This window comes from Cervus canadensis, chromosome X, assembly GCF_019320065.1.
Source record: "Cervus canadensis isolate Bull #8, Minnesota chromosome X, ASM1932006v1, whole genome shotgun sequence".
Lineage (NCBI taxonomy): Eukaryota > Metazoa > Chordata > Mammalia > Artiodactyla > Cervidae > Cervus > Cervus canadensis.
In genome coordinates this window covers 75078546-75090911 of record NC_057419.1, presented here as the reverse complement: position 1 = coordinate 75090911, position 12366 = coordinate 75078546, and the positions used below count along the sequence as shown (strand labels likewise).

The window sequence follows — 12366 nt, the reverse complement described above, 5'->3', positions numbered from 1 at the left end:
CTCATCTCTTGTAATATTCTTTATTTTAAGGTCTATTTTGTCTTATATGAGGATTGCTACTCCAGCTTTCTTTTGCTTCCCGTTTGCATGGAATATATTTTTCCATCCTCTCACTTTCTGTCTATATGTGTCTTTAGGTCTGAAGTGGGTTTCCTTGTAGACAGCATATATATGGGTCTTGTTTTTTATACATTCAGCCAGTCTGTGTCTTTCAGTTGGAGCATTTAAACCATTTACATTTAAAGTAGTTATTGATATATATGTTCCTATTGCCATTTTCTTAATTGTTTTGGGTTGATTTTGTAGATCTTTTTTCTTCTCTTCTATTTCTTGACTATATAACATTTGTTGTAAAGCTGGTTTGGTGGTACTGAATTCTCTTAACTTTTTCTTGTCTGAAAAGCTTTTTTTTTTTCTCCATCAATATTGAATGAATTATTTGCTGGTACAATAATCTTGGTTGTAGATTTTTCCCTTTCAGTATTTTAAATATATCCTGCCATTCCCTTCTGGCCTGTGGAGTTTCTGCTGAAAGATCAGCTCTTGAACATGTGGGATTTCCCTTGTATGTTACTTGTTGCTTTTCCCTTACTCCTTTTAATATTCTTTGTTTTTGTTTAGTCTTTGTTAGTTTGATTAATATGTGCCTTGATGTGTTTCTCCTTGGGTTTATCCTGTATGGGACTCTTTGTGCCTCTTGGACTTGGTTGGCTATTTCCTTTTCCATGTTGGGGAAGTTTTCAACTATAATTCTTTCAAAAATTTTCTCATATCCTTTCTTTTTTCTTCTTCTTCTGAGACCCCTATAATTCGAATGTTGGTGTGTTTGCTATTGTCCCAGAGGTCTCTAAGATTATCCTAAGTTCTTTTCATTCTTTCACTTTATTCTGCTCTTCAGTAGTTATTTCCACCATTTTATCTTCCACCTCACTGATTGTTCTTCTACTTCAGATATTCTGCTATTGATTCTTTTTAGAGTATTTTTAATTTCAATAATTGTGTTGTTTGTCTCTGTATGTATATTATTTAATTCTTCTGTGTCTTTGTTAATTGATTCTTGCATTTTCTTCATTTTGTTTTCAAGGTTTTTGATCATCTTTACTATCATTATTCTAAATTATTTTTCAGATAATTTTCCTATTTACTCTTCATTTATTTGGACTTCTGTGTATCTAGCTTGTTCCTTCATTTGTGTAGTACTTCTCTGCCTTTTCTTTCTTTCTTTTTTTTTAAGTTATTGTGTTTGAGGTATCCTTTTCCCATGCTGCAAGGTTGACTTCTTTCTTCCTTTTGCTTTCTGCCCTCCTAAGTTTGGTCCAGTGGTTTGTGTTTGCTTCTTATAGGGTGAAATTTTTGCTGAGTTTTTGTTTGTTTGTTTGTTTGTTTTTCCTCTGATGGGCAAGGCTGAGTGAGGTGGTAATCCTGTCTGCTGATGACTGGGTTTGTATTTTTTTTGTTTGTTTGTTGTTTAGATGAGGTGTCCTGCACAGGATGCTACTTGTGGTTGGATGATGCTGGGTCTTTTATTCAAGTGGTTTCCTTTGTGTGAGTTCTCACTATTTCATATTTATGGGGTCGCAAAGAGTTGGACATGACTGAGCGACTGAACTGAACTGAACTGAACTGAGTGTTAGTTCTCCTGTAGTCTAGGGTCTTGGAGTCAGTACTTCCTCTCCAAAGGCTCAGGGCTTGATCTATTTATTAAATGATATTCTTTTCACCTGTGATGTCTTACTCTTTGTTGTTCATTTCTCTTTCTTCAGTGAAGATTCCTGTTTCCTGAGGGAACAGATAGCAGGATATAGTCCAACAATGGTCAGAAACACTGTCTTCAATAAGGTAAGACTGGGTGCTGACAGAAGGAGACTTTAGAAAATCTGTGTCTGAACCAGGTCTCAGGATCTTCTTAGTTCTCATAGTCCCATCCTCTCTTCAGTCTTCATATTTCTTTGTTATAAATTGTACATTAAAGTTCTCTGCAATACTCCAATGATTGCTGTCAGACTATCAGGTTGTGAGGAAGTGTAACACCTGCTCAGTTTGGAGACATGGGTCTTGGAGACATGGCCATTTGAGAAGTACTGTACTAGTTAGAAGATAAATTCTTCTTTTTCTGGAACTCTTTTGCTAGTGACTTGATTATTCAACTTTGAAATTTCCTTCAAATGGTAGGATAGAGATAGGACACCTATCCAGCACAGAGGTCAATGCATCAGTCTATACACATCAACATCTGCTTCCTTTTGACATTTATATCCTCTAAGTGGCAGGTGGCCTAAACAAGATGACTGTCAAGCCATTTTCCTATCTATCATCTCTGATTTTAAAAGCTACACAGAATCACTGGAAACATGCTGTACTATTCAACAAATATTGTAGGGGCATGTGGGTAATCATTTGGAAAGTAAAGTTAGATATTGTCTTCACACATCATAAAATAAAACAATTTCTAGGTGGGATAAATATCAAGTTGTAAAAATGAATCCATAAGGAAACAAGAAGCATATATGGGGTATGTTTACATAATTGTAGTACAAGGAAGGATTTTTTAATCATGACACCGAAGTCACAAACCATATAGGAAAAAACCTGGTATATCTGACAACAGAAAAATTACAAGCAAAAGTTGTGACTGTTGAAAACTCCATAAACAAACTTAGAAGATAAAAATAAATTAGAAAATATAGTGTTACTATCCAGATCAATAGAATTTTTAAAAAGCCAGTGCAAAGTTCTCTTTATCTTAGATGCAAAAACAAAGCCCACTATATATTATATAATTCCACTTATATGATATGCCCAGAAAAGACAAATTTATATAGCCAGAAATCAGATCAGTTTTTGCCTAGGTTTTGAGTTGGGAGTGGATATTGACTGAAAACGGTCTCAAGGAAATTTTTTGAAGTGATAAAAGCATTCTATAATTGGATTTTACTTTTTTGACGTCATAAAAATATTCTACAATTGGACTTTAGTGATTATTCTGAAATTCAATTTTAGAAATAGCGATGAATGTACAACCGCATATAATTTACTAAAAATCATGGAGAAGGAAATAGCAACCCACTCCAGCATTCTTGCTTGGAGAATCCCATGGAGAGAGGAGCTTGGTGGGTTTCAGTCCATGGGGTCATAAAGAGTTGTACATGACAGAGAGACTAAACCAAACCATTGAATTCTACTTTTGCGTTGGATGAAATTTATTCTATGTAAATTAAACCTTAATAAAAGTGCTCATAAAGGTGTCAGGAGAGGACTGTTTCTGTATTTGAAATCAAACGGAAAATTCTTCTCATGGACAAATGGTATAATTACATATTATTATTTGAATTCTTATTTAGGGAAACACTAAGTATTATAAAGATGATCTAGTGTAACTCCCTTATTTTGTGGATAAGAAAACTAAAGCCTGATGACTTAAATAATTTGCCTGAAGTCACATCATCAGCTAGTAGAAGATCTAGGACTTGCACCCAAGTTGCCCAGTTACTAGCCTGTTGTTTATCACATTATGCCATATGGTCTTTCATTACAATGCTCTAACTTAAACTGACTAAAATTCCAAAAATTTGAAATAACCATGTACTATAATCTATGGATTGTTGTAATAGCAAATATTTTCTAAGCATGGGAGATCTTTATTGTGGTAGATCAGTTTTACTTTTTGTGATGATGATGTAGGAGACTGCTTAGGTTGAAGCATTAAAAATCAAAAAGATAAAATACAAATGTTGGTGAAAAAAGGGTTAGAGTCATCAGGAAGAACAGTATGAAAATTCCTTAAAAGATTAATAATGATTTTTTTCTATTTAAATTTTTTATTTAAATCCAACAATCCCTCTTCTGGGTATATATCCAAAGGAAATGAAATTAGTACCTCAAAGAGGTATCTGCACTTCCATGTTCATTGCAGTATTAGTCACAGTAGCCAAGGTATGGAAGCAAGCAAGTGTCCATAGACAGATGAATGGGTAAAGAAACTGTGGTATATACATACACTGGAATACAGTCTTTTAAAAATTCTGCCATTTGCAAGTGGTTGGATGAACCTAAAGGGCATTATACTAACTGAAATAAGCCAAATACAGGAAGAAAAATACTGCATAATCTCACTTATATGTGGAATCAAATAATTCAAATATATAGAAGCAGAGTAGAATGGTAGGTACCAGAGTGGGGGCATGGGGAAAATGGGGAGATTTTGGTCAAAGGGTGGAAACTTTCAATTACATAGGGTAAGTTTAGGTAACTAATATAGAGCATGATGACAATAATTAACAATATAGTTGATCTTTGAACAACATGAGGGTTAGGGTCATGGAAGCCCCGCCACAGTTAAAACTCCAAATATAACTTTGACTTTTCCAAAACTAAACTACTAATAGCCTACTGTTGACTTACCAATAGCATAAACAATTGATTAACACATATTTTGTATGTTTTACATATATTACATATATTTTATGTATTCATGACATACTTTTTTTCTTTTTTGATATTTCTAGGCCACATGGTTTGTCTGCAGGTTTTTCCGAATTGTTGCAAATCCCCAAATTTTTTTCCAGTGTATTATTGAAAGTGAACCAGTGCAGTTCAAACCCATGTTGTTTAAGGATCAACTATATGTCTTATATTGTATGCTGGAAATTTGCTTTGGGAGTAGATTTCAGGTGCTCTCATTACATACACAGACAAAAAGGTAACTATGTGAAGAGATGGATATGTTAATTAGCTTGATCATAGTAATCAGTTATGTATATATATTTATATCTAAACTTGTACACTTTAAATATATATGAATATTGTTTTAAAATATAAAAATAAATAAAATATGCCTATTTAACCAAATGTTTTGATGACTTTAGATTTGAAGCACAGTAAACTGAAAAGCAAGTAAAAATGCATCAAATACACAAAAGATATCATTAGGAGGTGCAGCATATAAAATACCTTGAGAACTTCCTTCAGACAAACAGATGGATACTTCATCATTTCTGTCATTATCCTCTCCTACTTCAGGACCAGCTTCCTCTCCTGATGTGAGTGCAGACAAAGAACCATATTCGGGCTGCTCAGAAAAATCAGCAGGGCCTCCTCTTGGAGGTGGAACTTCAATCCCCATTAAACGATATTTCCTTCTTCGATTCCCAATCCATGTCTTTATGAGAGAAATACAAGAGGAAGTTTTGTAAAAATAGAAACCTTAGCAGTTCTACCATTAAAATAATGAATGGATGCTGTGTAAAATATGATTGTAAAGAATAAATAGGTACCTAGAAAAATGCAGCTTTATTATTACTCAATAAACTAAAATATAAATGTTTCTATTTTAAAATTTTAATTATCTTAATAATAAGACTTTCAAGCAACATACAGCCCATTGCAGAACACTTTTTTGCTTTTGTTTTCTTTCTGGAGAAAATAACCCACCAAATATTTCAAAAGAAACATGAACTGATTCTTTCCCAAAAGGGACTAGGCATGCAGCTCTAATTATATTTCATATCCTAATTCCAATCTCGATCTTCCTAGGTGAAAATGTGCTTTCTAGTAACTTTGCTTGGCTCCATGATGATTACCTGGGTTTTTAAAGTATTCTAATATTCCATTTTATTAGATTTAGAACCAATTTCTAAAACTTGCTATATTAAAATAAGTTTGGAGTTACAGGAAGTTACAAAAATTAGTCTTCATTCTATTTTCTTCAATTTGCATTTTACATAATTATAGTACCATAACAGAAAATGGAAATTGATATTGCACAATATGTGTTGAAAATTTTATGCTTTTTTATCATACCATTCTTCTCCTCCTTTCTGCTATCTTCAACTCCTGACAACCATCAATGGATTTTCCACATCTATAATTGTGTCATTTTGAGAATGCTATATAAATAGAGTCATACAGCATGTGACTGCAAAAAATTTTTAAAAATTGGCTTTTCTCATTCAGCATAATTTCCTGGAAATTTATTCAAGTTACATGTACTAATAGTCCATTCCTTTTTATTGCTAAGAAGTCTTCCATGATACAGTTTCTTTCCTTTTCTTTGCAGTGTTTGTTTAACCCTTCACTTGTTGGAGGACACTTGATTCCAATTTTTAGCTATTATATACAGCTATAAAACTCCTATGAACAGTTTTGTACAGGTTTTTGTGCTGATGTAAGTCTTCATTTCTCTAGTATAAATGCCAAATAATGAAATTTCTGGGTCAAATTGTAATTATATGTTTAATTTTAAAAGAAACTGCCAAATTGTTTCCATAAAAGTTGTACCATTTTGCATTCTTACCAGCAATGATTGAGAGATTCAGTTTCTTGTTGTTCTTGCTAGGACTTGGTATTATAAGTATTTTTTTTAGCTGTTCTCATTTGTGCATATAGTAATGATCATCAAGTTCTTAATTTGGTTTTCCCAATGGCTAGTAGTATTGATAATGTTTTCACATACTTTTTGCTATCTACCTATCAGTGAACTGTCTCTTCAGGTCTTTTGCCCATTTTGTGATAGAGTTGGTCTTTTAGTACTGGGATGTGAGAATACTTTATATATTCTAGATATGAATTTTTGTCAGATATGTGATTTTGCAAAATTTTCTTCCATTTTGTAGCAGATATGAGTTCTTTGCCAAATATGGGGCTTGCAAATATTTTCTCCTTTTCTGTAGCTTGTATTTTCACCATTCTGGTCTTTTGTAGCACAAAAGTTTTTTTTTTTTTTTTAATTTTGAAAAGTTGAAGCTATTGCTTTTATTCTTTTATGGGTTGTGCTTTTAGTACCATTCCTAAGAATTCTTCACCAAGCTGTATTAATACCTAATTTTTTATAGTTTTATTTTTCACATTTAAATCCCTGGTCCATTATGAATTCATTTTTGTCTAAGGTGTGAGGTTTAGGTCTAAGGTAATTTACATTTTCCAATAGAAATACAGATGTTCCAGAACATTTCTTGAAAAGACGTCTTCCACTTAATTGCTTTTGCATCTTTGTCAAAATTAGCTAAGCTGGCCATGGTTGTACAGAAATATTTCTGGATTCTCTATTCTGTTCCAAAGATCTATACATCTATCACCCTGCTAATACAGTCTTGATTACTGTACTTATATAATAAGTCTTGAAATTAGGTAAATGAATTTATTCCCCTTATTATTTTTTCCAGAACTGTTTTGGCTATACTAGCATATTTCTTTTCCATATGACTTTTAGAGATATCTTGTCTACATCAACAAAACATCTTGCTGGAATTTTATAGGAATTATGTTAAAACTGAATAACAATTTGAGAGGACTTGACATCTTTACCATGTTGGGTCTTCCAGTATGTGCACACAGAATGTCTCTCCATTTACTTAGAATTGCTTTTATTCCTTTCATCAGTGTTTTGTAGTTTTCATCATGTAAGTCCTGTACATGTTTTGTTGGAGTTACATGTATTTGACTTTTTGAGTGATTGCAAAGAATTTACCTTAAATTTCAGCTTGATTGTGTTCATTTTTAACTATACAGACATACAATTGATTTTTATATGATGATCTTGTATCCAGAGACGTTGGTGAATTCACTTATTAGTTGTAGGAGAGTTTTATTTCTTTAGGACTTTCTAAACAGACAATCATGTATCTTTTATTTATTTTTCTTGATTTATTGTACTGGTTAGAACTTCCAGTATGACAATAAAGGTGGCCAGAATGAACATCTTGTTTCTGGTCTCAGGGGAAAGCTTCTGTTTTTCACCATTAAAATACGAGGCTAGCTGTAGGTTTTGAGTGCTTGTAGATTTATTTTGGGGGGAGATTTTTTAATGATGAATTCAATTTTCTTAATAGTAATAGGGCAACATAAATGTCCATCAATAGATGAATGGATAAAGAAATGTGGTATATATACATATATACAATATAATATTACTCAGCAATAAAAAAGAATGAAATAATGCCTGGGTCTAGAGATTAGCATACTAAGTGAAGCAAATTAGACAAAGACAAAGGTCATATGATATCACTTAAATGTGGAATATAAAAAAAATTATACAGATTACAGATGAACTTATTCACAAAATAGAAATAGACTCACAGACACAGAAAACAAACTTATTACCAAAGGGAATAGTGGGATGGAGGGGAGAGATAAATTTATGAGTTTAGGATTAACATGCACACACTACTACATATAAAATAAGTAACCAACAAGAACCTACTATATAGCACAATTATAGTAAGTATCTTGCAATAATGTATAAGGGAAAAGAATCTGAAGAATATGGGTATATCAGTTCAGTTCAGTTCAGTCCCTCAGTTGTGTCCGACTCTTTGTGACCCCATGAATCGCAGCATGCCAGGCCTCCCTATCCATCACCAACTCCCAGAGTTTACTCAAACTCATGTCCATCGAGTCGGTGATGCCATCCAGCCATCTCATCCTCTGTCGTCCCCTTCTCCTCCTGCCTCCAATCTCTCCCAGCATCAGGGTCTTTTCCAATGAGTCAACTCTTCACATCAGGTGGCCAAAGTATTGGAGTTTCAGCTTCAGCATCAGTCCTTCCAATGAACACCCAGGACTGATCTCCTTTAGGATATATATATATCCTATGCATGCGTATATATGTATATATGTGTGTGTATATATGGTTTCCCTGGTGGTGCAGATGGTAAAGAATCCTCATGCCATGCGGGAGACCTGGGTTTGGTCCCTGGTTCACGAAGATCCTCTGGAGAAGGGAATGACCATCCATCCAGTATTCTTACCTAGTGAATCCCATGGACAAAGGAGCCTGGTGGGCTACATACAGTCCATGGTCGCAAAGAGTCGGACATGACAGAGCAACTAACATGCATGCACACACACATACACACACATACATATACATACATATATAAAACTGTATCAGTTTGCTGTACATCTGAAACTAACACATGGTAAATAAACTATAATTCAATTAAAAATGGTTAACAATCAATAATTGAATAGGGCTTCCATGATGACTCAGTGGTAAAGAACCTGCCTGCCAATGCAGGAGGTGCAGGTTCGATCCCTGGATCAGGAAGCTTCCCTAGAGAAGGAAATGGTAACCCACTCCAGTATTCTTGTCTGAGAAATCCCATGGAAAGAAGAGCCTGGTGGCCTACAGTACATGGGGTTGCAAAGAGTCAGACATGACTTAGTGACTAAACAACTAAGAAAATTATGTAGAAAATTATGTCTACCCCAAGTTTCTCATGGAATTTTCAAAAAGCTCATAAACTTTATATTTTTGTTATGATACCCTACAAAGAATAATTGCCATGCCAATCTACAAAGTAAAATAATTTTTTTTTAATGTCCAAATTTTTATTTTATTTTTTTTCTTTATTTTTTTTTTAAATTTTTTTATTAGTTGGAGGCTAATTACTTCACAACATTTCAGTGGGTTTTGTCATACACTGATATGAATCAGCCATAGATTTACACTTATTCCCCATCCCGATCCCCCACAAAGTAAAATAATTTTTAAAATCTGTTTATTTTCTTTGAGTGTAGAAAGTCACTCAATAGCATTTCATAATTTCAGGTCTAAATTTGATTATGGTACCCTTTCTTTGTATAGCAAATAGAATTTCTTCTATATCACAAGGTTCACATATATACAAAAGAACCTTAGATGTAAGGATCTACATTATTTATCAAATGTAAATAAAAATTATGAAGAAAGTTAACTTTTACTTGATAAAATTTTGCAAAACAAAATGCAAGGCAAAACAGAAGAACTATTCAGTTAATCCAAGAAGATTAATTCTTTATATATTTGGGTGTGCATTTTCTCTTCATATTCTAGGGAATGTAGTACCTTTGACATATTTAGCATTCCATGCTAAATGTGAAACCTGAAACACATGGATTGCTTTGTAGACTACCAAGTGAAAACTACCTGGTAGAAAAGAAAAATATTCGTGAATATTAATTTTGCTAGCTTTGGTAACTTCTCCCAAGGAAAAAGTACTAGTTTAAAGAGTATAGTTCTGTTTCAATTTTCCTTCACGTGGTCTCAATGAGAATAAACTATTAGACTTCAGAAAAAGTAAAGAATTTCAACTTCTTACTAAAGCACCAATAAACTGTCAGGTACTTTCTCCATTTTCTATCTTTGAATACTGATGCTTATCAAATTTTAAATGCAGAAGCTTCTTTTTCACAATAATCTTAGCCATAGATGCTTGGAAAAATGATGATGTGGGCAGAAGAAGACCAATACAGTTTTCTTAGGACATTTTTTGTTTCCTTTAGGTCATGAAGGTTTGGGGAAAGAGGAGAAAAAGAAAACAGAAACCAGTTTTGATTATTTTCAACTTCTTTTTTCACCCATCTTGGGTGGAATGAATAATTATGGAATGCATAGTGATAAAAGTAAAATAATATTTTATGTGAACACCAGGATTATATGAGAATTTATTACATACTAGGACTGAAATAGTTCCTTTCTGGATATTTCTTAAAACTGGAAGTCACTGAGAAAATAATTTGGTCTATAAATATAATGTTAATGACTTTATTACATTTTCAATGAATCATAGAAGATAGAAGTAATCTTAAAAGCTAATTAGTCTAACTTTTCATTTAGTGTGAAAGTTCCTTCTTCAACATTGTAGGTGAATGGCTAGTCAGTCTTTGCATGAAAATTTCAGGAATATGAAGCATACTACCTTGCAAGATTTTCCTAGTCCATTTTTTATATAGTTTTTTTTTTTTTTTTCCAAAATGTTCTTCCTTAGACTGAATCAATATCTATTGTCCTATTAATTTAAGCCTTGGTTCCAATTTTTCACTCTGGATCCACCTTATCCCAAATAGCCTTTTCCACATTCCAACTATCAATTATGTAAAGATGATTTATTCCTTTTTTGGTGGGGGGGCATGCCATGTGGCTTACAGGATCGCAGTTCGCCAAGCAGGGATTGAACCTGGGCCATAGCAATGAAATCACTGAATCTTAACCACTAGGCCATCGAGGAATTTGAGTATTTATTTCTTTGTTTCATAGGGTTTTGAAATATACAGTTTTTCAACCATTTTATGTGACCCATGGTCAAGTTATTTTATCAATCTAGGCCTCAGATTCCTTATCTGAAGAATCTATAAATTGATATAACTGGTTTCCAAATCTATAGTCTCCTGGATAATATTTACCCCTCCAGAGTTGCTCATAAACTTATGTAATAACTATATCTTTTCAACCAGAACTCCCCCTGTATTAACAGGGCAAATATAATGACTATTAAAAATGAGAACTCTCAGGCCCTATACCCTTCTAAGTACATTTCTATTAAAAATAGAAAAATAATATTCCAAACTGATGTTAGTTTAAATGGGTATCATTATATACTTGTTTTATGTGTACTATGTATACAGCACATACCTTTCTGTTAAATGTGCATTCTTTCAAAGGAAACCATCCTACATTGGTGGGAATGTAAATTGGTGCAACCACTTTGGAAAACAGTATGGAGGTTTCTCAAAAAACTAAAAATAGAACTATCTTTTGAGCCAATAATTCACCTCTGGGTATATATCCAAAAAATAAAAATAAAAACATTAATTCAAAAAGATACATGCACTCCAAAGTTCATAGCAACATTATTTACAGCTGTCAAGATATGGAAGCAACTTGTATCCATCAACAGATGAACGGATAAAAAAGTTGTGCTGTGTGTACACAAACACATACACAGTGGAATACTACTCAGCCATATAAAAAGAACAAAGATCTTTCCATTTGTAGCAACACGGACTTGAAGGGCTTTATGTTAAGTGGAGTAAGTCAAACCAAGAAAGACAAATATGTATTATGTATGATATCACTTATAAGTAGAATCTAAAGAATACAACAAATTAGTGAATATAAAATAATAGAAGCAGACTCACAGATATAAAGAACAAACTAGTAAGTACCAGTGGAAGGGAGGGTAAGGGCAATATAGAGAAGGGGCAGTGGGAAGTACAAATTATTGGGTGTAAGATAGACTATAAAGATGTATTGTACATGAGGAATATAGCCAATGTTTTGTAATAACTGTCAATGAAGTATAACCCTTAAAATTGTATAAAAAATTCATTCTTTCATCCCACAAATATTACTGAACATCAAGGATGTATAAACATTGTGTTAGAGCCAGGGATACAGTAGTAAATAAGTAGGCCTCATATATGCCCTTTATGGAACTTGGATTTACAATCTGGTAGATGTATAGACAATAAACAAATAGACAAGAAAATTACAAATCACAAAATTTGACCAAGTATAATGGAGGGAAAGAATCAACTAGAATATTTTTCCACAAACAGAGTATAGTAAAGTGAAAGCCTTTCCAAAGTCATATGTCATAAGAATTATTA

The 12366-nt window shown here is 33.1% G+C and overlaps 1 protein-coding gene across 1 annotated transcript in view; it reads right to left on the bottom strand.

Moving 5' to 3' along the window:
• The window catches only part of HDX (highly divergent homeobox), a 211601-nt gene that overhangs the window by 61324 nt on the left and 137911 nt on the right, over positions 1 to 12366 (bottom strand). Inside the window, exon 6 of the mRNA XM_043459917.1 lies at positions 4951 to 5158. Within this exon, the coding sequence (XP_043315852.1) occupies positions 4951 to 5158 (208 nt within the window). The remainder of the gene's footprint in view (positions 1 to 4950; positions 5159 to 12366) is intronic.